The sequence below is a fragment of the Calypte anna genome, chromosome 10, assembly GCF_003957555.1.
Source record: "Calypte anna isolate BGI_N300 chromosome 10, bCalAnn1_v1.p, whole genome shotgun sequence".
NCBI classification, from domain to species: domain Eukaryota; kingdom Metazoa; phylum Chordata; class Aves; order Apodiformes; family Trochilidae; genus Calypte; species Calypte anna.
This window is the reverse complement of record NC_044256.1, coordinates 1932054-1955400: the sequence shown is the minus strand read 5'-3', so window position 1 is coordinate 1955400 and position 23347 is coordinate 1932054. Positions and strand designations below refer to the sequence as shown.

Genomic DNA, 23347 nt, shown 5'->3' with positions numbered 1-23347 from the left:
TGCCAAGAACTGTGTGGAGAGAAGGGACTGTGAGGAACATACACATCCCCTTGTCAGCACAAATACAAAGCATTCAATCCCAAACAACTGGATTTCTGCCAAACATACCAGCACTAACTGATTGCAGAACAACCCTGCAAGTTTCAGTACTATTCCTATGTATGGTTTTGCCAAAGCCCCTGAGCCCAACTGCCTCACTTGGCCCAGAGTGACTCTGCTGAGCTCTCTCTTGGCTCTCCAACCCTGGCTGGGAGCCCTTAATGCTGTTTTGCGGAGGGAGACTTTGCTGTGGGAGACAGGGAGCTTTCAGAGCATCAGTGAGCAGCACAGTGACCCAGCCAACACTGACTCAGAAATGGTGTATGGGGAGCATTGGCCAAGTCTGGCTGGGAAAGGGAGTTGTTAGGCAGAAGAGACAATGCAGAACTCTCTTTGCTCTGCAAAAACTGATGAGACTCATAGACACCAATCACTGCTAATGTTGCTGGGCTGTAGTCCTTCAAAAGAGCATTTTACCTGCAAAGCATTTCGCAAATGCAGCATAGGGTTAAGGCTACTCAGCATGTTCCTTTATAACCTCCATGCTTGAGGTTTCTATGTGCAGGATAAGATTGAGAACAGCAGCTCCTCACACCCCTTAGTGATCCCAAATTCCCCAGCACGATGTGATGGAAGCAAAAGGTGTGGAGCAGGTATGCACTTACAACCCAGGCCCTCCCTGCAGCCTCAGCTCAGCTCCTCAGCAGAGTACTTCCAGACAAAACCATCCCAGTGCCTCTCTCAGCAGCTCCCTCAGCCCACACTGAGCAGCTGTACAAAAGGTGTAAGTACAAAGTCTCTCATGAGCCCACAAGCACAGCTCTATTTGCTACCCTAGGGTTAAGTTCCACAGCAGGCAGCCACCAGGAAATCATGGAAAGGTTTGGGTTGGAAGGGACCACAGAAGATCATCTGGTTCCATACCCCCTGCATGGGCAGGGACACCTCCCACCATTCCAGGTTGCCCAAAGCCCCATCCAACCTGGCCTGGAACACTTCCAGCAATGGGGCAGCCACAGCTTCCCTGAACAACCCGTGCCAGTGTCTCATCACTGCCACACTAAAGAATTTCTTCCTAAAGTCTAACCCAAATCTGCACTCTTCTAGTTTAAAGCCATCACCCCTTGTCCTATTGCTCCAAGGCCTCGTAAAAAGTCCCTCCCCAACTTTTCTGTAACCTCTTCAGGTACTGGAAGGTGCTCAAAGGTCTCACCAAAGACCTTCTCACTCACTGAACAACAACTCAACTCACTCCCCCTCTCTCCTCACTGAACAGCTCCAGCTCTCAGCCTGGCTCCATAGCAGAGCTGCTTCAGCCCTTAGATCAGCTTTGCAGCCTCCTCTGGACTCACTCCAAGAGCTCCATGTCCTTGTGTTGGGAGCTCTAGACCTGGACACAGGTAGAAGGGGATAATCCCCCCCTTGACCCACTGGCTGTACTGCTTTTGAAGCAAGCCAAGGCATGGTTGGCCCTCTGGGCTACCAGCACACACTGCTGGCTCACATTGACCTTCTCATCACCCAACACCTCCAAGTCCTTTTCCTCAAGGCTGTTCTCATCCATTCCCTGCCCAATCTGTATTTGTGTTTGGGATTGCCCCCACCCAGGAGGCAGGAGTTTGCACTTGGGCCTTACTGAACTTCCTGAGGAAAGGCAGTGCCTTCTTTAAAACTTGGGATGCTCCCCTTCCTACAAGCAACCCTGTTGACAGCAGAGAGAAATCATGCCCTTTTTTTCTAAGCTTAGGCAGCATTTATGAAGGTCTAGGTCAACGAGCAGCTACCTGATGGATGGCTCAACACTTAGGACACTTACAATAACCAATGGTGAAAATCTTTCTTCCTTTGGACAGGTGTATGCAGAGGTATTTTCACTGAAATACTAAGGCATATCTGCATAGAGAAAAGAGGAACACTGCCTCGTAACTCTAAATATGATTTAACATGTAGAGAGATCATAAAAAAGGATTTTCCTTCCTGCAATTTCAATTCCTCACTGCAGTGTTTAAATCAGGTGATGCTACTGTCACATTCATGGCTCTGAGCACGTGTGCATTGCCAGGGTGCTGCTGTGAATCAGCACCAGTCAGCAGGCACTGGAAGTCTACTGGGCAGACATTTAATGCAGTACTGGCTGCTGGTGCTACATCTAGAATCACAGCATCCCCAAATTATTTGGGTGGGAAAGTGCCTTTAAAGGTCATCTAGTCCAACCCCCCTGCAATGAGCAGGGACATCTTCAGCTAGATCAGACTAACAAATGCTTTGATTGAAATGAAAGCATTGGTGTTACTTACAAACACCATCTCTGTAATTTTCCTAAACAATCAAAAATATCTTTCATACCATTAGATTGCATTTGCTTGGGTGCTTTCTCAGGACAGAACTTAAAACATGAGAACCTGTAGCATGGTCTGAACAGAGAGCCAGAAGTGAATAATCCAGGAAGTGTCCTACACACTGAAAAATGAGCCTGAATTAAACCAGAATTGCAGCTCTAACACTCACCACACACCAACAGACAGAGAGGTTCCTCAGGACTCTACCATTTGCAGGCACAAGACTCTACAGGAGTTAGGGGGGATATGGAGCAGCACTGCTGTTTCCTACTGATGTGCAGGCATTTTTTAGCACTGTAGCTAATGCACACACACACAGTTCTGCATTACACTACAGGCATCCTGCATTTCTGGACACATAGATTTGAATACAAACACTTTCAATACTTGTGTGAGTACTTTTCTATTAGAGCTCTCTACCAGTTTTGGTTTTAGTGTGGGTTTTTTTTTTTTTTTTTTTTTTTGTACTTGACAAAGAATGCTTTAGCATTTCTTGGCTGTAAATCTTTCAATTAGAAATGCCTTAACATATATATGTATATATTTACTTTTATCAGAAATACATTTTTTGCTTCCTGAAAAAAGCTGTTATTATATAAAACCTGTCCAGTGCACTAATAAAATACCTTTTACCTAATAAAAGGTAAAAGACCAAACACTACCATTATCTTCTTCAGGTTGGAGTAAAACCCAGATAAAAGCAAAATTCTAAACCATTTTCCAGACAGAAATGTCATTTTGAGGTTGGCAGTGTCCCTCAGTGACTCACAGCTGTGCAACATTAGGTGTCTGTAGTGAAGTTTATGGAAACCTACATGATGCTGCAGGTTTTCTCTCTAATTTTGCAGGGAACCCCAGCCAAGTCCTGTGCTGAGCCAGCCGTGTGAATTCCCACAATCTGCATGAGCTACCTCCATTTGTCACCTGACTGCAAGGTACATTAGGTCACTTTAAATACTTTTTTGCTTGCACAGTTAATAGACAATTTACTGCTCAGTGTCTCCCTGTGCCAAGCTCATGCACAAAGAAACCAAAAGCAGGAAGCACAGGAGGCGAAGCCCCCCCTGGGTTTGCCACCAGCCAAGGGGAACAACTCTGCATTTCAGGATGGGAAGTGATTGTACAAGAGAGAGAGAGGTGGAGTGGGGTGGGAAGGGTGGCTTTAAAAGAGCAGTGAGTCTTTGCCTATGGCTTGTAAAGCAACTCTGAAGGTCAAGATTCTGCCTTCTGGATATATCTCATAAGACGAAACACTTCCTGAAATCTTTCCCAAAAAGAACACCTTGTACCCAGTCAGTAATTTATCATCTCCTGGGTTTGGGTCAGCCACAGAGGCTCATTCCCTACTTAGAAGCATCTTCTGCCATCTTCTGGTGTGCCTGTCCTGAGATCCTGCTGTTCCAGAGCAAGGAGGGAGATGTTAACATCTTTACACCCCCTGTTCCAGGGCATAAGCATCCCCCTCACAGGGCTTCCCTTCCCTCAAGACTCTGAAAGGAAAGGTGCAGCTCCTGACCTCACCTCAGGTACTACCCAGAGCAAACTGGGATAATTAACTCCCACTGTGATAATTAACTCCAAAAGCTTGGTGACACTGACAGACTTGAATGCAAGATGTTCTTTTTCACTGCCTTCCCCTCTATCATGATACCATTAGCATACAGAGGCACCTGGGAATAAATCCTGCAGTTACATTTGTTCTTATGTTCTCCCCCAACATTTTTTCTTTGAAAACGGAGAAAAATAACAAACTTGAAGCTGACAGCTCTGGATGGATTTGAGAGGCTTTTTCAGTAATAGAAATGGCTTATTAGAGATGCAGCACACCACTGTAAGGTAAATGCAGATGGGAGAGAAACCTGGTCTGAAGCAGTTCCCTCTGCACATGGTGACAGTGCAGGAATTCCTGACTTGGAGATGCACCATGTAGGGGGTGCTGGGCTGTCACTGTCAAGAGACTGAAGCAAAGGTTAAGCACTGATGGAGCAGACCATGGAAATCAGGTATACTCCTGGAAAGGAAAGGTGTAGAAAGGAAAGTGTGTTGCTAAATTCCTACAGCTCTCCCAAGCCATTTCCCTTGGTAATTACTTTTCTGTGAAGCAAGAAAAAAGGTTAGAAATTTTGCAGTATATTAAGGATTCAGTTTTTTACACATTAGCAAAGAAGGAAGCTTAAATTTACCTTTTTAAATTGTATTAGTGTAGCTCTTTGTTCATAACTCTCCCCAAATCAACCTCCTTAAAAATCAGAACGTACACAGCCTGCCACACAGTGCACTTATGCACCAGGAGAAAAGTTGTGTGAACATGGAATGAAAGCAAACATCCAGAAGAGAAGCTGCAGTTTATTGAAGACTTATAGAATTAGTAGATTCTATCTCTGCTCAGCTGTTTAAAGCTCATAAAAACAGTAACATAACTGATGTCTCTGATATAAAAGTATGAATTTTAAATGAAAAATCTATTTGGGAAAGACATTTTTTCGTTTTAGTTCTGTGATTTGAGATGTTTTTCCTTTTCAGCAGAACCCTAGTAGTAGTGTCTTCTTTAAGAGGTTTTGTTCCTTCCAAGGACTGCCATTAACAAGCAGCAATGTGTTAAGAGTTCTACAAACACTTCCTTTTAATGTGTAGGATAAGGAAAGTCTTGGTTGGGTTTTTTTCCTCCTAAAAATGAAAATCTAAAATGCACTTGTAACCTGTAGCTAATGAAACAAATTCTTTACCAGCTAGGACCCCAGATGTACTCCACTAAACTTGAGAACTCGTTTCTTGGACTTGAGTGCAGAAAACAATGATGGATTTTGTGACTGTTGAACATGAGGCCCATCAGAAGCCTTGGTTACTCCCAGGGAAGCACTGCAGTGCTAGCAGAATGCCTGAGTGCTTGGCTGACTGAAGCACATCCAGCCCAACACAAGCAGGCAGGATCTAAGGACCCACTTCTTGCACACAAGCTCATCAGTCTTGGTGGAAAAGCAGAACTGAGCAATGGCTACAGAATCAAAGAGTTTAATTATAAGATTATTAAAATACAAGCAGACTCCAATCCACTTACCAAAACACTGTGCCATTCCCCATCTTCCTTTTCTCAGCCAACTATTCCCAAGGCTGAATTTGCCCTCTTGACAGAGTGTAACCCCAGCCTTGCCTTGCTGTTGGTACTGGGGTTACCCCCAGAGTTTCTCCTCTCCTCTCCTCTCCTCTCCTCTCCTCTCCTCTCCTCTCCTCTCCTCTCCTCTCCTCTTCTCTCCTCTCCTCTCCTCTCCTCTCCTCTCCTCTCCTCTCCTCTCCTCTCCTCTCCTCTCCTCTCCTCTCCTCTCCTCTCCTCTAACATCTGGGTAACATTTGGTGCACAGACAAACCATAGTGATGTATGTAAGCAGAGACAAACAGACACAATCATCACCACCAGTAAATCCTGGTCAAACACTTGGAAAAAAGCAAAAAAAGAGCTGATGTGCATTTCACTTGGATAAGGATAGTTTGGTGGGGGAAAGTCATGGGCAGTGACAGAGAACATAAAGTGAAGAGTGCAATAAATTCCTTTAAGGCTTGTGGCAGTAACACAGCTGTAGAGAGGGCTGGAATATGCTGTGAGAGTAACTACTTCATTTTGATGGCAGCTGTTCTGCTGGTATTTGCCAGCTGCTGGCATGTTTGTCCCCTTCAGCAAGTAGAAAGTCACTGCCTGTTCAAGACCCCAGGAATAACTACTTGCAATGCAAGTGTAGCACCAGCTTTTCATCAGTCTTACTTTTCAAAAATATTCAGATTTTGTGCTGAAAGCTTTCTGGTTTTTAACAAGTCTCTTACAACTTCGTATTAGTTGTTGTCAAAGTCTAAGCTGAGGCCTTTCTGAAGAATTATGTATCCACACTTACAACTAATGGGAGCCAAACTACAAAATAAACAACATACATCCAGACTTGGACCACTTGTTATGGAAACAACCCTCTCTGAACACCAGAAACCCTAAATCCTTGTTTTGAGGAAAAAGGCACTGATTCAAGGACTAATCTAACCTCTGCAGTTACCTGCTATGTTCGAGGCATTTAATTAAACTGCTCATCTCTGGAAAAGTTTCTTGCCATGAACAGTCACAGACTGGGAAATCTCACTTAACACATGATCATCTCAACAAATAATTCCAAACAAAAATAGCTGACTCATGGTATTAGGAATCAGAGGGCTAGAAATCCCCTGAAGGCACCAAAAGAGCAAATAAAATTAAGATGGATGAAAAAAACTTGATTTCTGTGGTCTATGATTTTTGCAATATTTGGTAACCTCTTGAAAAATCAAAGTTTTTGGTTTGGATGGTTTGGAACCCTCTTGTTCTTCCTCTGCTGAGACACATTTCAACACAAACAGATGTGCTGTTGCCCAGTAATGCAACCTGGCAAATGCCAGCCCCAGCAAACCCAACAGGAAAGCTTCATTCTCCTCCAGATCTGTCATCTTGGAAGCTCACCCAGTGTGGAGCCACCTCTGTTGCTTTAATCCCATCAAGAACTCTGAGCTGCCAAATGAACCAATATCCAAAAGTCTCCCCTGCTTTGTGCACACTACATGGCTGCCTTATGGCTTCCTTTATCTTTGGGGGAAATTCAAGCCATAATCAAACAGGTGAAGGAAGAAACTTTGTTAGACAAAACCAGGGAATAAAGTTAGTAAAGAGGTTAGTTATAAAGAGGTTTATAAAGACTGAGAACAGCAGCTTCAGTACCAACTACAGAGAGAAGGAGAAAAGCCAACACAAATCCAAATGAGGTTTTAAAAGTTTTTACAGGATTTTTGTTTTCCTGTAAAAGAGTTAAGAAGCAGTTCATCCACTTTGGTGGGTACTCAGGAGAACTGAACTAATTTCTTCCTTGAGACAGGTAAATACTGGCCTGGAGGATCTGCCACAACAAAAAACTGTCAGCAGATGAACTGAGCTCCATCAGGGAGAGAGGAGGAAGGCACTGACTGCATCAGGGTTCCACAAGAATGGCTGGTGGTACAAGTAAGAGAAAACAGAACTTGACACTATGCCCCACCAGAAGGAAGCTGAGGACCACAAGAGAAGTTTTTTGTGAAATAAGCTACAGAAAGTGATGAAAGTCAGGGGAGCACACAAGTGCAGCTGATCCCACTGGGAAACTCAGAATTACAGCAAGCTCCAGGCTGCTAATCCCCACAGGAGAAAGATCCTGGGGGAGAAAAGTCTTCAAGAATCAGGATGTGCCATTCACCAAGGAAAGACTGCAAAATCTTTTGTTTAGAGTCCTTTTTTTCAGTCAGTTTTCATGTATTCTACGACTCAGAATCCCCATCAAAGGATGGGGAAAGTCATCATCTGTTTGTGTTAACTGCAGCACCAGGATGCAAGAGATCCCCACCTGTCACCAAGGGAGCCTTTCAGAAAGTGACCACTGAGAGTCTGAAAGTGCCAGTTCAAACATTCCTACTCTCAGCAAAATTATAAAGCAGAAATACAAAGTGATACATGGAAATTAATGTATTGGGTTAATACAGCCATGGGAATAAGCAGTGGCATATCATGGTAAGAAGGGATTCAACACAAGCAATCTACCAGATCATTTGCAGACATCACAGTGCAGATATCATAGCAGCCTGGTTTTTCATGGCTTTTTTTTTGGGTTTTGTGGGGGTTTTGTAACTTTGTGAATGTATTGCAGAGTGAAGACTCTTAACATCTGCTTGGATGACAATATTTTCTCCTATAGAATTAGAAAAAAAATATTTTAGAATATTTAAATCCAAGCTGCCTTTCAGTGTAAGAAACCTAAAACGTTTATTTTACAAGTAACACGTTCTGATCTGGAGAAATAGCCTTAAAAGCACTTTGGGATAGTCTGGGATTAGGCTAATTATCTCAATATCAATGACTTCTTCTTGGAATAAAGTTGAAAACTTTAACAGATTATTTTGGTAGTTTGTTATATCATGACTATAGCCTTTACCAATGCAAAAAAAACTCAGAAAAATTTTTGCAAAGAAATTCACCATTTGTTGCATTCTCTTCCTGTGTTTTTATGCATCTAAACTCCCTACATAAAGTGAGAGGAGATAATTCCATTCTCGAAACAGACCCTTTCGTAAAAAAAACCAAAACCCACCAAAACAAAACCAAAACAAATAACTGAACACAAAGAAAAAACCCCAACCCACAGATCTTTATTCCCGAAGAATACATCTTACTCCTGTACTTTATATCCAGCAGCACTGATATGATTTCTCTTGGAACAAATGAATGGAACCAGTCCTGTTCCATGCCTGGAGTGATTTGGAGGTGATTACTTCTTTTTGTAGTTATGACTTAGAAGACAGTATCTTTCCTGTTTCTTTGCCAATTCTAGGCAGCAGACAACCAGTGCTAATCTAAATGTGATGTTTTTTGTTTGCTGAGCAGAAGTGACAAGTGTTAATTTTGGGTTTTCTTTTTTTTTTTTTTTTCCCTTAAAGTACACTGTGCTAAATTGATTCAAATTACTGTAAAGTCTTGTTAGTTCCAGTGACAGCATAAAACTACTTGGCAGTTCTGTATGTGGAGAAAGACTTGCATTATACATACCTCTGAAAAGAAAACAGACAGGATGACTAGGCTGATCCAGTGAATTACTCCTGCAAACTGTGAAGCACTTGAAACTGCAATTAACACAATACAACGAAGCATCATTATAGCAGCAGAATGCAAATGAGCTTTAATATAACTGCAACTGCTACAACTTAAATACAGATGAGCCTTGTTTTCTTAACTTTTGTAATGGCAGTACCAGAAAGGTGATGGGATGTAATGGGAGATGGAACCCCAGCCCTGCCACCTGCTAAGCCCAGCTGGGGCCAGCAGCCACAGCAGCTATTCAGTGGAGCTGAGACTGCTGCTAAGTAGTGACAGACACCTTGTGGGTCTTTGGTGCTCTGTCACTGCTTCATGCTCTCATCCCATGCACTGCTTTAGTGCAAGATATGTGGCTGAATTCTGTAAGAATTCTGTAAGAAAGAGAATGCTCTAACATCCTCGCTTTATCCCTTGTTTTAAGTCTCTCAGATTCAGCTCAGATGATCAATAATTGCCTGGAATGGGTGCTTAAAAGCTAGTGTTTAGATTGAGCTTCAAAAGCCATTTCTGTCATCTCAATAAATACCCTACATAAACAGAGTTCTGTACAGCTCTCCAGCTGTGGAGCCCTGCCTGCCACAGGATCCCCTTCCTCTCAGAGTCAAGTCTGACCTGAGGAAAACCAAAGTGAGAGAAGCCACTGAAAGAAGCTATGTCATTGGTAGCAAGATTAAATCTTAATATAGTCATTTGCAGGAGTTTGTAAAATACCAGCAATTCTAATTTGTACAACAATGTGGCTCTTTCTGTAGAGTCTGTTTCAGGAAATGTGGCTGTCATATGGTCAGTTTTGTCTTTAAGCAAGTTTCTGTAAGAACACTCAATAGAATACAATAAAGGAAAGAAAATTCCAGTTTAATTGGTTAAAACATACAATTTCCTTTGTAAGCCCTCTTTTTCAGAAGGATAGTGACCACTAAAATTACCTATGTTAATTTCATTTCAAACTCCTCAAGGAAAAGAAGTCTGTAAAGGATAAGTGGAAGTGGTGATTTATGAAACCATGGATTCTACATACTCATTTCCCAACGGGTACTCTTCAGGCATGCAGGTTGTGGAGGTGGTTATGCCACTTTCAAAGTAAAATGACTTGGAACAAAAGTCCTTTCAGGAATGGACTGGCAGGAGCAGTCAGGAAAATTTATCTGAATTCATTAAAAGTGTGATTTTACAGAATAGCAAAGCTTTGAACAAACACTCAGTGGCATTAAATCAGGGTTTCATTTGATTCAACTTATTTTGCTTGTAAGGAAAAAGAAATAAACAATTTTGCTGCAAAGTCTGCAGAAGAAGCTCTATGATAAGGGATTCTCTATGGGCTTAAATGAGTATCTGGAAATGAGGAGGATTCCTTAATAAGTAACTTCAACTGAAACTCTGTGATCAAAGTTCCCTTCACTGCTGACAAAACAAAGCAGAAGGCTGAAAGGGTCCAGTATCTGAGCTGCTGGCAACTCCTGCTCTGGAGGTCACATGCTCTCAACTTTGGAATAAGGAACTGAAGAGAAAAAAAATTTGCTCTTTATTTCAGAGTACTTGTGAGTCTACCACCCCGATGGCAGGCAGACTAAAATAGTCAGTGTGGTCTTGTTGTTTCAAAGAATTACTGTGTGATAGCAAAGTTTAATTATTATGTGCCAAGTGGCAGAAGTAACTAAGTCCCATGAACACATGCATGACATGCACTCAATAAAGCATCTTATTTTAAAATTACAGCTTACTAAAACAGGGAGGGGAGGGAAGGAATGTAGGAAAAATGGGAATACAAAGGAAGCTGTTAGTATGGGCTGCCACTGGAACTCCCAGAGCTGAGGTTCATCTGGGGTTTGGTAAGAGAGGGTTTGCTGTGGTGCAGCAAAGGAGCAAGTTAAAGGTGAAACAACTGGGAAACAGATATTTAATATTCCCAAGACACTGTCTTTGTAAGGTGGCATAAAGAACAAGAAGTGGAAATTCACTTTTCTAATGGCTATCGATTGACACACAAGTCTCCAGTTGCCCCTTAGTGGACAAAAAAGATACAGCACCCACGAGTGAGGAGGAGAGAAAATCGATTTTTGATGCTGCACTAACTGTAGCAGAGCCCTGGACATGCTGCCAGACAGTTTGCAATTGAACTGCCAGTAAAACAGTAAATTCCAAGCCTGAAGCTTTTGAACAAGAGCTGAATCACCAGCTCCTACACTGAATCTGCATATTTGGCTCTCCCAAAGCATTCCCTTTCAAAAATGCAGTGAAAAGCTACAAAAACACTAGCAGGGGCTTCTCCAAGGGGCCCATAGCCCTGCTCTGGGGTGGTTCAGATGCATTGCTGGGATTCAGGTTGAGGATTTGGGTTGAATGCTGACCCAGGATCCTTTTTACCCACGAAGCTGATCCAGTATAAAACATGTAGAGTCAGTCCCAGCCTATCTGCTCCCCTTCCTCTCCCTCCCACATCTCCTAAACATGTATAACCAGGCAGGGAGGGATGAAGAATAAATTCTGGCCACTAAAGGAGCTTGCAGAAGCAGAATTGGTTTTATGGGGATTTTGTTCTCCCTGAGGGCTTCCCAGCAGATGGAAAGCACACTGCTCCTGCAGGCAGCAGGAGAGCCCTGGGTGGTTTGGACAAGCCCTGATTCCCTCTGGGGCACTGCTGCACCACAACCTGCACGGCTCTGCCTGTGGCTACATGAGATGAGGTGACTAAATATGTGCAAAACATCACAATGAATTGAGAAAAGCTTTGAGGAGAACAAGAAAAGCTGATTAGAGGACAGAGACCTGCAACAAAAGACCTTTTACATGTCCTCTGCTTTCTGGAGTTTCTAATTCTGGCATGAATCTGGTTTGTGTTAAAATACCCTGAAAGGTCTCTGTCCCTTCCATGTGTGTGACACTCTTGGAAATGTGGTCTCCATCACTGAGAGTTTTGTTTCTGGGAGATGTGCACAGTGCAAGGAAGGACTGCATGAAAAGTAGCAGAGGAAAATTATATTCTCATAATGTCACAGCCAAAGTTGGCTAGTTGGGGGTTTTTGTGAGTGTGCGGGGGTCATTTTGTTGTTTTGTTTTGGGGTTTTTTTCCCAAAGAGGAGCCTTCCTTGTAATTAGTTTGTGGATTTGCTAATGGGGATTAGCAGTTGTTATTATGACCAAAATTAGGATTAGCTGTTGCTATTATGAACAAAATCAGCAGTGATGTGCTTTTACACATCCTTATGCACTGGGAGATTTTATCTAGAATAGGGAATAATTTAAAACTGGAACTACCTTTTTGAAAACCATAATTATGGCCTAATGGCTTTTTAAAGCATTAAAGTACATGAACCACACTCCTCTCCTGACACAACTGCAGTACTTTTATCAGCCCCACCAAGACACTCTTCACTTCCTATTTCATTTAAAATCAGGTATTCAACTCAAAGGCAAAAACCTGATGGGCTGCTGCAATAGTTAAAATGCAAAGCAGCAACACAGAGTGGGATGGGGCCCTTTCTGAGGACCTGAGAAAGTCCATACTGCAGGTGCAGCCTCTGAAACCACCTGGCTCCACACACCACCTCCAAGCTGTACACAAGGTGGAAGCTGCAGAGCTTATAGGATTATCACATGCACTCAGTATGACTCTCTATAGTCATACAGAGAAGGAATCTCTCTAAAACAAATCTTTAGAAGAATCTTTGGAATATAAATGGTAAGAAAGCAGGGGCTTCCAGAGAGGAGTCTCCAAAGCTGTTTGTAAAAAAATCTAAGAGAAATCCACATAAACCATTTGTAAATTCTTTGGCTCTACAGGAAGCAACAATTCTTTACATAGACAGAAAGATCTGGCACCTCTACACACAGTGTTGAAAGCTTCTTCCTCATTTAGTTCTTAAGGACTCACCCCCATAATTAGCATTCCTGACTTTCTTTGAAAGCAGCAGACTTCCTCATCCAAAATGGTAAATCCCCAGAGACTACAAAAAATAACAAGTGTAACAGAGTGGCCATGTTCAGAACAGTCTGTGCAGCATGGAGAGACAGTGCCCACTGGTGGGTAACAGTGTGGAAAGGCAATTTAGTCATTTCTTAGCCTTAGAGGGTTTCTAAAAAATGGTTGTGACTATCAAAAAAAGTCCCCTAATTATAGGGGACTTATACAATTGCAGTACCTAAATCTTTCTAGTGGAAACTAACTCCACTTGACAACTGACAAACTACAAAATCAAAGCTTCAACAGAATAAAAGTTTGCTTGCTCAATTTGAAGTTGCCATAGAAGGTCCCAGACTATGTATCCTTGTATTTCTGGGGTTGTCTGAACCCCATCACCACCATTTCAATATCTTCAAGACTACATGGAGATGTCAGAGGCTGCTCTTCAACATCTAGCATAGGGGAAGATGTAATTGGTGTGTGTGTTCATGTCAGCTTTGTATCATAAAGGAAAAGAAAAATTAAAAAAAAAAGGGAATGGAGGAAAAGAGCAGTAGGAAAACAAGAACATTAAAACTTCCATTGTGGAACCTGTGTAGAGTGAATTCAGATAATAACTGAAATCGAGTTTTGCTTTATTTGAAATTCAGTATATTAGCAAAGCAGAATGAAAATCTCCATCATTCCAACACATTCCAGGTTATAAAACTCTCATTTCAATTCCTACCCATCTCTTGATAAGTAATTTCATAATAGTGGCAAATGCCCCAACAAGTTCATCATTTCTATCTGTACTCATGTGAAAAGTACCAAAAGTTGCACAAAATACCTTTCTTCTGTGCACACAGAGTATGGCTGTAAAGCACAGACCTTTTCACATACTAATGACCAGATGTGCAGACCTCTGCATGTACACTCTGCTTTTATCCCTTGAAAATTTGCCCTGCACTGAATTTGGTCAGCAAAATATGGCAAAGACTGACTCCACTATACCAGGGTTCCACAAAAACACATTTCTTTCCTAACCTAGTAATTATTTCAATGGTAGGATATCCTCCACACCATCCTCCCCCCTTCAAAAACTTCCCAGCAAGTTAAGCCTTTATTTCATCAAAATTAAAAACAAACAAACAAAAAAAATAATCCTCCTACTCACACTGGAGAAGCTTTATATCTATTAGGAGTTCCAGAGTCAGAAGAATCACCACCAATACTACACAGGCTACCAGGAAACTGTTGAGACTTGCACTGAGCAAAAATACCTGCCACACAGCTGCTCGTCTCCCACAGCATGGTTTTAGCCAGTTAGATCTAAGGAAATAAAATTAAGAGGGAAAACAAGAAAAGAAAAAAGAAAAGAAGTGAAAAAGGAAGAGAGCTAAAGAGCAATGAACTCAAAATGACAAGTGCTGCTGTTATGGATACACTCTGCAACAAGGTACAAAGACTTTGCAAAACTCACTTTCACTGCTTCCCTTCCCAAGAAAAACACTTCACAAAAAAACTCTGGGGATCTTGTGTGTCCCTCCAACCCTCTGCAGCACGTTGGTGTTCACGTGCCTTCCAGTGCCCTGATTATCATACCTACAGCTCTGCTTTCCTCCTGCCTCACCACTTTTCCTGGGATTTTATTTCGACATCCACACTGTCCTCAGGGATGGCTGAGTCCCAAGCAGGACTCTGCTCTTAGGTTAGAACCCAATAATGCTTTTGAAGAACTTCTCTGCTGCTGAATATTATGGTGGTGCCCCTGTGCATCCCTCTTCTAGTAGGAGACAAACCAGCCAAGAGCTGCCAAACCTCCTTTGCAACAATCACTTCATGGCATCATGGAAAAGAGCAATAGGAATCTTGAAACCAGTGAGGAATAAGCTGGGTGACTGGAGAGCCACACCTGCACCAGCAAACACACAGCCTGGCAAAGTGTCAAGCTACTGGGCAAGGCTCCTACCTTGGATATTTGTCTAACTCTCATCTATTTGTGGATGAGGCCAAAAAATGTATTTCCCTGGGCTTGGGGTAGCACATTTTGGGGGACAGCATCTGCCAGGAGCTGTTCCCAAACCTGGTTTAGATGAGAATTAGATTTCTCCTCGTTTTGGAGAAAAAAGAAGCTTTAGGCAAGATTAAATAAGTTGTTGATGAAGGAAGGAAGTTGATGAATCAGTAAATGTTGCACTAGATTTGTACAGATACACATTTTAAGGGGTTAGTTAAATAAATAAATAAATCTTTTTCTTCTGACAATATTTCTAACAGGAATAACACTAGCATGGACTTCAGAAGCATAAAGCCCATCTTGACAGTTTCTCATAAAACTCCCCCATAGTTTCACTTTCATACAGTATTTGTACCATTTCTCATCCTGGTGTTTTGTCATGTTCCTGTACTGGCCCACCCCAAAACGTTCTGTTGTTTGCCTGGCAATTGATGTTTTCCAACTGCTGTAAATACACCTGAGCTAAGAAAGAGCTGATGTGATTTATTAAGCAGGGTTTAAGCAGCTGGAGGCAGACACAAGTGTGGTACAGCAACCACACTGCCTCAACCCAAATACCAGAACACAAAACTCAGTGGTATACAAGAAGGTTTGAGGATACTGATCAGTTCCAAATAACCAGCTCTACACCCAGCAAGTCCACGTGGAATCAAACACTTGAAAAAAATAGCAAAAAAAATTCCATGGCATGCCCACACTTAAAACCCAGGGAGAAAGTGACACTAAGCAGTTCCCAGAGTTGACACGTTCAAGCAGCTCCTCAGAATGAAGCATATGAACTGAAGGCTTTTATTCCTGATCACCTCACTGTAAAAGACCTCCTCCAACTGACTCCTAAAACTTGACAGAAGGTTTGACAGGTATTACAGTCAGGAACTTGCCCTCAATTTCTCTTTGTTAGGCTTCTGGCCTGCAGACAGGATGCACTGGATTTTAAATAAGTATTTTGAAAACATCAGGAAAAAAGCACAAAGCCTTTTTGCAAACTTAATCTTCTCATGGGTTTTATTTTACATCATCTCAAAATAGTCTTTACTGCAATTGTTATTTTTGGGGGGGTTGTTTTGGTTGGGTTTTTTTTTTTTTTTTTAGATCTTTGTGAAAATACTTCTAGGGAAAGACTCTGGTTACAAAGAACAGTTCTCAGTTCTATTCTTTTTCTACATTTCTCTTCCCTTTCCCAAAAAGGCCCATTTCACCAGCATTTGACCATTGCAGGGCAGTTTTTTCCTCTTTTCTATTCTCAGAACGATCAGTAGAGGGCCCAAGAACATTCCTTTGAAAGCTCTACAAATACACCAAATGTAGCAGTAAGAATAAGTCCTAATACTCAGCACACAGTGCACATGGCCACAATAATCATTATTCATTATTTATGATTGGCACAGCAATTAACTGAAGAGGTCAAGTGACCTGATGTTTCTATATATCACTTATAAAGTACCCACATATATACTCATAAAGTAAATATCACCCACATATCACCCATAAAGTACACACACTGATTTCAAAAATACAAAAGGATTTATAATTTAAGCACTGAAATACCATGGTGAGTTTCTACCTTGATTTATTACACCAAAGTGCCTTTGTTCAACACTTGTCCTGTTAACAGGCAGCAATTAGCATCTTCAAATCCCTGCCCAGCAGACCTCTTCCCAGGCCTCCAAGTCCTCTGAATCCACTGACATTACCAATCACACTGTGATTGGGATGGTTTCTTTCCTGGATGCTTCTTAGCTAATTCATTCCCTCTAGTAGAGTCCTGATCCTGCCTTTGGTGGGGTTTTTTGGGAGAGGTTGAGTTTATTACTTCTTAGCTCTTGTAAAGGATGGATGTAAATAGTAGAAGAACCCATAGCCCCATGAGGTTATTTGAGATAAACCCATATTTTAGATAAACCTGTTGAAATGCTGATTCCACTGACTCCTCATACACCAAAGTCCTCATCTCCTTCAGCCTGTAACCTGTCTCAGTGAAGTGGTGTCTCTCCCTGATGATGAGTGAGGGCTCACCCATTCAAACAATGAGAAAAACAGGCACCAGAATTAGGGTAGGTTTAAACTTACCTTTCAAATCTTGGCCACCTCCATTGCAGTCCTGAAAAGCTACACTTAGTTTAAAGCTCAGACTGGCAATGTGGCTACACAGATATTTCAATAACATGAAAGTTAACTCACCCAGCTTATAAATTAATGAAGAATTTACAAAGCTGATACATACTAAACCATAATACAAGTAAAAAACCTTTTTCCCTCATTCCAGAAAAAAAAAAGAGAGAAAAAACCCTCCACATTTTGTTCAGCAAACAAGTACAACTACTGCAAGACTTCAAACAGCAAACGGGCTCATTAGGTACCCTGGTTACTCTGTCTTTACCCAGGAATATTATTTACCTTTCTTACAATGCCTGGATAAAGTATATAAATTGACAAGCATGGGCATTTATTGGTTGATGGGGACACAGGGCTGTGAAGTTTCATTATGAGACTTTAAAATATATTTAGTGGAATTTTACCAGGGATAATTCTTTTTAAAGATATGTTCACACATGGCTTTGTGGAAAACCAATCTGTCATCATCACTGCTAGGGCTTTTTAATAAACAGCTTGGAAAAGAGAACATAAGGCAAAACTGGAAAAGGTTTAACATATTTATTTGGTAAAAAACCACTACAAACAAATTTGTTCAAGCTGTTAACAGCTGTCACTATTTCTATTTTCTGGTCTTGCAAACAAATACCCCAGAATCTGCATTACACCTTGCCCTGCCTTTTGTTTTCTTCCTGGCTAAACAGCAAGTGTTTGCATCTCACAAGATGGCTCTGATCAGAAAACAGAAGGATGGATGCAATCCAAATCCCTATCTGAAGAAGCAGAAAGGCCATGGTCAGGAAGTGACAGGAACACAGCAAGGCTAAGGAACAATACAAAACCTGGCTGAAACAAAGCAGACAGCAGAGCCTCACAGCAGGCACAGGTAGCAGCTGAGCAGCTGGAGGCCTCGAGCAACTCCAAGAACTGACACAGATCTGCAACCCTTTCATGGACTTGTCCTCCAAGGTTAGTTTAGCTACAGGAGTTTAACTGAGAGTACATTCATTCTTCTTTCCCCCTCCAAGTTTTACTCTTCCTAACCCCATTACGTTTCTTGAAGGACTTGCTGCAAAGCTCAGTTGTTCTAGAGGCAGGAAAGACTCCCCCAGTTTTCTGCCTAAGCACACACATGGCCAGTTTGTACCTACCTGCTCTTGTGCCAATATTGTTCATTAGCCTGATTAATTCTTTTGCTTTGCTGGCATTTCATCCATGCTTCATTTATACACACAGCAGCATCCCCTCATTTAATTTCATCAAAGCCCATGCTTTTTATAAAGCTGACAGTTTCTGTAACTGCTGTAGTGGGCCTGGCTGCACGTGAATACAGAGAGCTAGACTGGTGATACTGGGGAGCAGGCTTCATCACATGAGTGCTTCCCAGCCCTATATGAAGTACTTTATGCTTTCTAGAGCTTTGTGCCTTCTTTATAGGGGTGTATAGGGCATGGACTTGCTCCAGTGTGTCCAGATGAGGGCCACAAAGATGATCCATGCAAGGGCTGGAGCAGCCCTGCTATGCAGACAGGCTGAGTTGGGGGTGTTCAGCCTGGAGAGGAAAAGCTCCAGGGAAACCTTAGAGCACCTTCCAGCACCTGAAGAGGCTACAGGAAAGCTGGAGAGGGACTTTTTGCAAGGGCAGGGAATCATGGGACAAGGGATAATGGCTTTAAATTAGAAGAGGGGAGATTTAGGTTAGACATTAGGAGGAAATTCTTCCATGTGAGGGTGGTGAGACACTAGAATTATGGATGCCTCATTGCTGGAAGTGTTCAAGGCCAGGCTGGATGGGGCTTGGAGCAACCTGGTCTGGTGGGAGGCAGCCCTGCCCATGCAGGGGGGTTGGAACTGGATGAGCTTTAAGGTCCCTTCCAGCCCAAACTGTTCTACAATTCTATATTCTGTGATTATCTGGTATATTATTAAACCACAACATATTGCTTATCCATCTTTCAATTTGTCCACCGAGCTCTATCTTCTCCAACTTAATTAATTAGACCATTAGCCAGATAAATTAGACCCATGTCATTTCCACTGTTCAATAAAAGTGCTTTGCAAACAGTCATCTATGCAAATCTATGCAAACATCTACCCACAAAAAGTATCTAGTGAAAGCAAGTTCTGCTGGAAAAATACAGCAAGATTTACAAACAAAAAAAAGTCTGAAAATCACTGAGGTAGAAAATTATTATTATTTTTTTAAACTTATAGTAATGTTCCCTCTACCAATAGGTGTTATTGACAGAAGACATTAGAGGCACACACTCAAAGGATTTGGGTACTTGGATAAACACCAAAATGAACTATTCTGGAAAACAATATTTAGAAATATAAGCACTGAGAATGATCTGTAGAGAAAAAGAAGTTTCTGTATCACTGAACATCCCTGTAACCTGGCCCATAATTTCATAGATTCCCCAGTAAAGAACAGGTCACCTCACAGTTTCTGTTGTGCTTAATGCTCTTTTTCTGCTGCAGTGCAGGACTTAGTTTTGGACCAGAGCACAGAGAGCAGCAGTGACAGAGTACTGCACAAAGAACAAATCAGCACCACAGTCTCTGTGTTCTGCTGTTCAGATTTTCCACCATCTTTCTGAATCCAGACTGTGGCTGGCAGGTAAAAATCATTTTAGTCACTTTTGTAAACAAAAGGAGCTCGTTCACTACATGAAATAGTTCTGCTCTCCACAACCTCTGCACTTCATCTTGAGCTTGGACCTCATTATTCACCAGGTAGCAACCTCATGTGCTCCAGGATCTGCATGAGGTGCACAGAACTTTTCTGAAAAGGGATTGGTTTTAATTATGCTGCCAGGGAAAGCAGAAAAACAAGAGGAGTGTGAGAAGCTGGCCTTTCTTTTCACTTGAAGCACCTTCAACACAAAACCTCAACAAGATCAAAATAAAAATGGAAAGACTGATACAATAACCAGAAATAATGGCATCCACTTGGTGCAATTACAGCAGCCTGAAGGAACAGACATCCTTTTCTCCCAGGACAGGTGAATGCATTCATGAGTGAGAACTTGCAACCAAAGTAAAATGAAAAGCTCAGCACTCTTTCCTGTGTTAATTTCACTGTACACTGTCCAGTTTTGGCTTCCCTTCCTTTTTATATCTCTCCCATCCTATAGCTTTGTTGAGGTTTTTTGTTTGTCTTTTTATTTATTTTTTTTTCAGATATTTCTCCTGTTAAATGCACTTTCTAGCTAGGACCAGACAAACCTGAGGCTCTGAACAGATAATCATAAGTGACTACAGCTAATGTCAAGCAAGTGACTTGAACTGTGTGACCTCACAACCTTTACAGCTATTGATGTGAAATAAAGTATTTGAAAACACTTTTGTTTGGTTGGGTTTTGTTTTTCAATTTAACATATAAAAATTCCAGACCTGTAATCCAAGACAAATACAACAAATAATTGAAAGCTGGTGTATCTCTCTGCCCTGACTTCCCACCCACATTAGCCACAGCTCCTTACTGAGAGACAGGCTCACTGCCTTACTGCATATTCAAGAAAAGAGAAAAAAACACAGCCTGTTGTGCAACTGTCTGTAAATGGGTTTATAATTTATCATGAATGGTATCTCTTAATCAGAACTTAAGGAAAATGCAGAAAAGAAAGCTTTTCCATCCCCTGCTTGTTTATAGCACACACACACACACACACACACACCCCACTTTCTGCATGTTGTCAATTTTCCAACTGTTCTCCATCATTTTTATTGGACATTGGTAAAAAGCTTGAAGAAAAGAGTTTTTTTGAAAAAAGAATACTTGATTGGAAAAAAATAAATTAGGATTACTAATTGGCACTTAAAAAGCTAATGTTAGCATTTTAAAATCTCCTTAGCTTTCGGAGTGATTACTCTCCTCAGTACATGTTCTATTTATGCAAACTGAGTTCAACACAGATGCAGCCTCTCCAATAAATTGACAGACACAAAGAAAAGCAGCAGTTTTGCTGCTCTTTTTTCTGTAAGATTATCACCTAATTGGTTACGTGTATGTTTGAAATGTACACCACATGTTCACCCTCACATCTAAGACACTTTTTGGGAGTTAGTTTATTTCCCATCCTCCTGTCTCAGGCCTATGCCTTGATCATTTCTGCAATGTCTCAGCAGGGAGCACAGTGCCCAGCAGCACTGGGAAGGGTAATTCTAACAAGGGAACCACAGGGCAGATCAGCAGGACCAGTGAGTAATGAACATACTGGTTCTGAAAACCAAGCTTCTGTTCCTTCAACAGGGTGGAAGAGCCAGGCCTTCATAAAGAGAGATTGCTACAGTCACATCCCATTCAGAAGGCTTTGGTTGAACAGTGCTGGCATTTCTGGTCAGATTTCCTTTTCCTGCAGAGTAATACCCACTGCTTTATTCACCCCAGGCACATGAGCCTTACTGCAGCTAGGAAGCAAATAGGATGCTGGAATTCCTCCTACCCCACACGTGGCCCCTTAACTCCTTTTCAGTGCAAATGCCATGCCCACCCACACCTTTTACAGAGAGAGAATGTTCCCACTGCAGGCTCCACACAACTTAACCAATGTCATCTATCATGGAAATCTTTATACTTTCCCTTTTTGAGAAGTCTACAGTGGAAAAAGGATTTTTGCTCAACCCACATTAGAAGACAACAGATTTTGTGTTTTGTGTGAGTGTTTCTGGGACAGTGGAAAGGTTTTTCTTGCCTGATTACCCATTCACTACCTACAGGTGTACTTCAGGGACAGGCTTAATGCACTGTCTAATCTGCAGAGTCCTCTCTTTGTTGCTCAGCACAGGGATCAGCACTGTAAACTCAATTTCTGACAACAGCTCAAACTGTCCACAAAATTCCTTCAACAGCACTGACAGATGGGAACTGACTGCTCTGAGAATTTAATAGGCTAGAGCAAAGCCCACCAAACTGCACAAAATAAGACTTTTATTCCAGTATCTCTAAAGCCATGGGAATGTCAGTTTACATGTGGTCATACGGTCTGTTTGACAAAGATAGACCATAATTTTCCTTTCTTTTTGCTTTCCCTTATGTTTTGGTTTTTAACTTTCTCATGGGAGTAATAGCTAGTCTGATGCCAGCTGAGAGTTTCCAGGCACGAAAAGAAGACTGTGCTATGACCCACCTATTTCTGGCTGCCTATTAATACTGGGTTTATTGAGAGAACAGAAAACTCCCCTTACTAACCAGGTTACATTTGTGCTCATGCTTGGCCTCTGAAGGGCCTTAAAGAAGGAAAGCTAGAGGAAAACCTTGGGGTTAAATCAGAAAACTCCTTTAGTGTCCACTCATTCAGCTCCAGCCTGGTGACTCTTGTTGTTCTGTACAAGGAGATGGAGACCTGCTAATGAGGAGTGTGACAACCCACACCAGGAACTAGGGACTGTGGACAATGATGTTGAGAACCACAAGGTCACAGACAGATGCAGCTTGTCACAGCAATCCAGGATTTCCTAAGCACAGGGATGTATGAGACCATCCTGGTGCAAAGCCTTGCAGTTAGAAAAACTACAGCTTGCCTACAGCAGGTACAGACCTAGAACAACACAGCCATACAGAATATGAACAGGTCACATGGGATGGCACCTCCCAAGAACTCCTTGGGGAAAACCAGACAGAAGGTAATGCTTGGAATCTGTGACAAAGGCAGATTGCCACAGAGAAGAGTCTTACATCACCTTTCAGTACTGCCTGGCATTAGCAGGATCTTCTCACATCTCCACCTGCAACCCGTAAGGAAGCTTCATAGTTACAGATATGGGTGCTGACAGAACTACACAGGGACCCAGGACATTTTCTGCCACTACCTGTGCTTCCCTTCCCACATCACTTTCTTCATATATATGGAGATGTAGCTGCCATTTCCTGTACCAAATGGTACAGGATCCTCCCTATCTCCTTCTTGCTCAGGTGGAAGCCAGTCACATCCAACAAGGAAAAGAATTGCACCACAATCACAAAACTAGAGATATTCCTAACAAAACCATGAGGGAGGACAGTATTTCACTTTTGCTGCTGGGCTTCTTGAGCTCAGCTCTGCTCCTAAGTTTCACAGGGCAGCAGTTGTGAGCAGTGCTCCTGAAAGACAAAAAGCCACCATTCCCACAAGGCAGATGCAGTCCTGGGGCTCAGCTGAACAGGCTCAGCCAAAATACATTCAGACACACAAACTAAAGCTCTGAATTTTTTTTTCACAGAATCCACCTTACAGCTGGAAGGTCTGGATGGCACCTGCTTCTTTCCACTCTGACTGATAAAGCCACAAAAAGAAGTCTGTGTGAAGGAAGAGATCTCTGCTGAGGAAAAGACTCACAGGTCTATTTCCAGGCTTCAGGATGTA

General features: G+C 42.0%; 1 protein-coding gene across 5 annotated transcripts in view; it reads right to left on the bottom strand.

The window, feature by feature from the left end:
• TMEM266 (transmembrane protein 266) overlaps positions 1-23347 on the bottom strand; it is an 88868-nt gene that overhangs the window by 30956 nt on the left and 34565 nt on the right. For all 5 annotated transcript variants that reach the window (XM_030456976.1, XM_030456977.1, XM_030456972.1 and 2 more), the window contains 2 exons: positions 14064-14218; positions 8959-9032 (listed from right to left, as the gene is read on the bottom strand). In XM_030456976.1, the coding sequence (XP_030312836.1) occupies positions 8959-9032; positions 14064-14218 (229 nt within the window). The remainder of the gene's footprint in view (positions 1-8958; positions 9033-14063; positions 14219-23347) is intronic.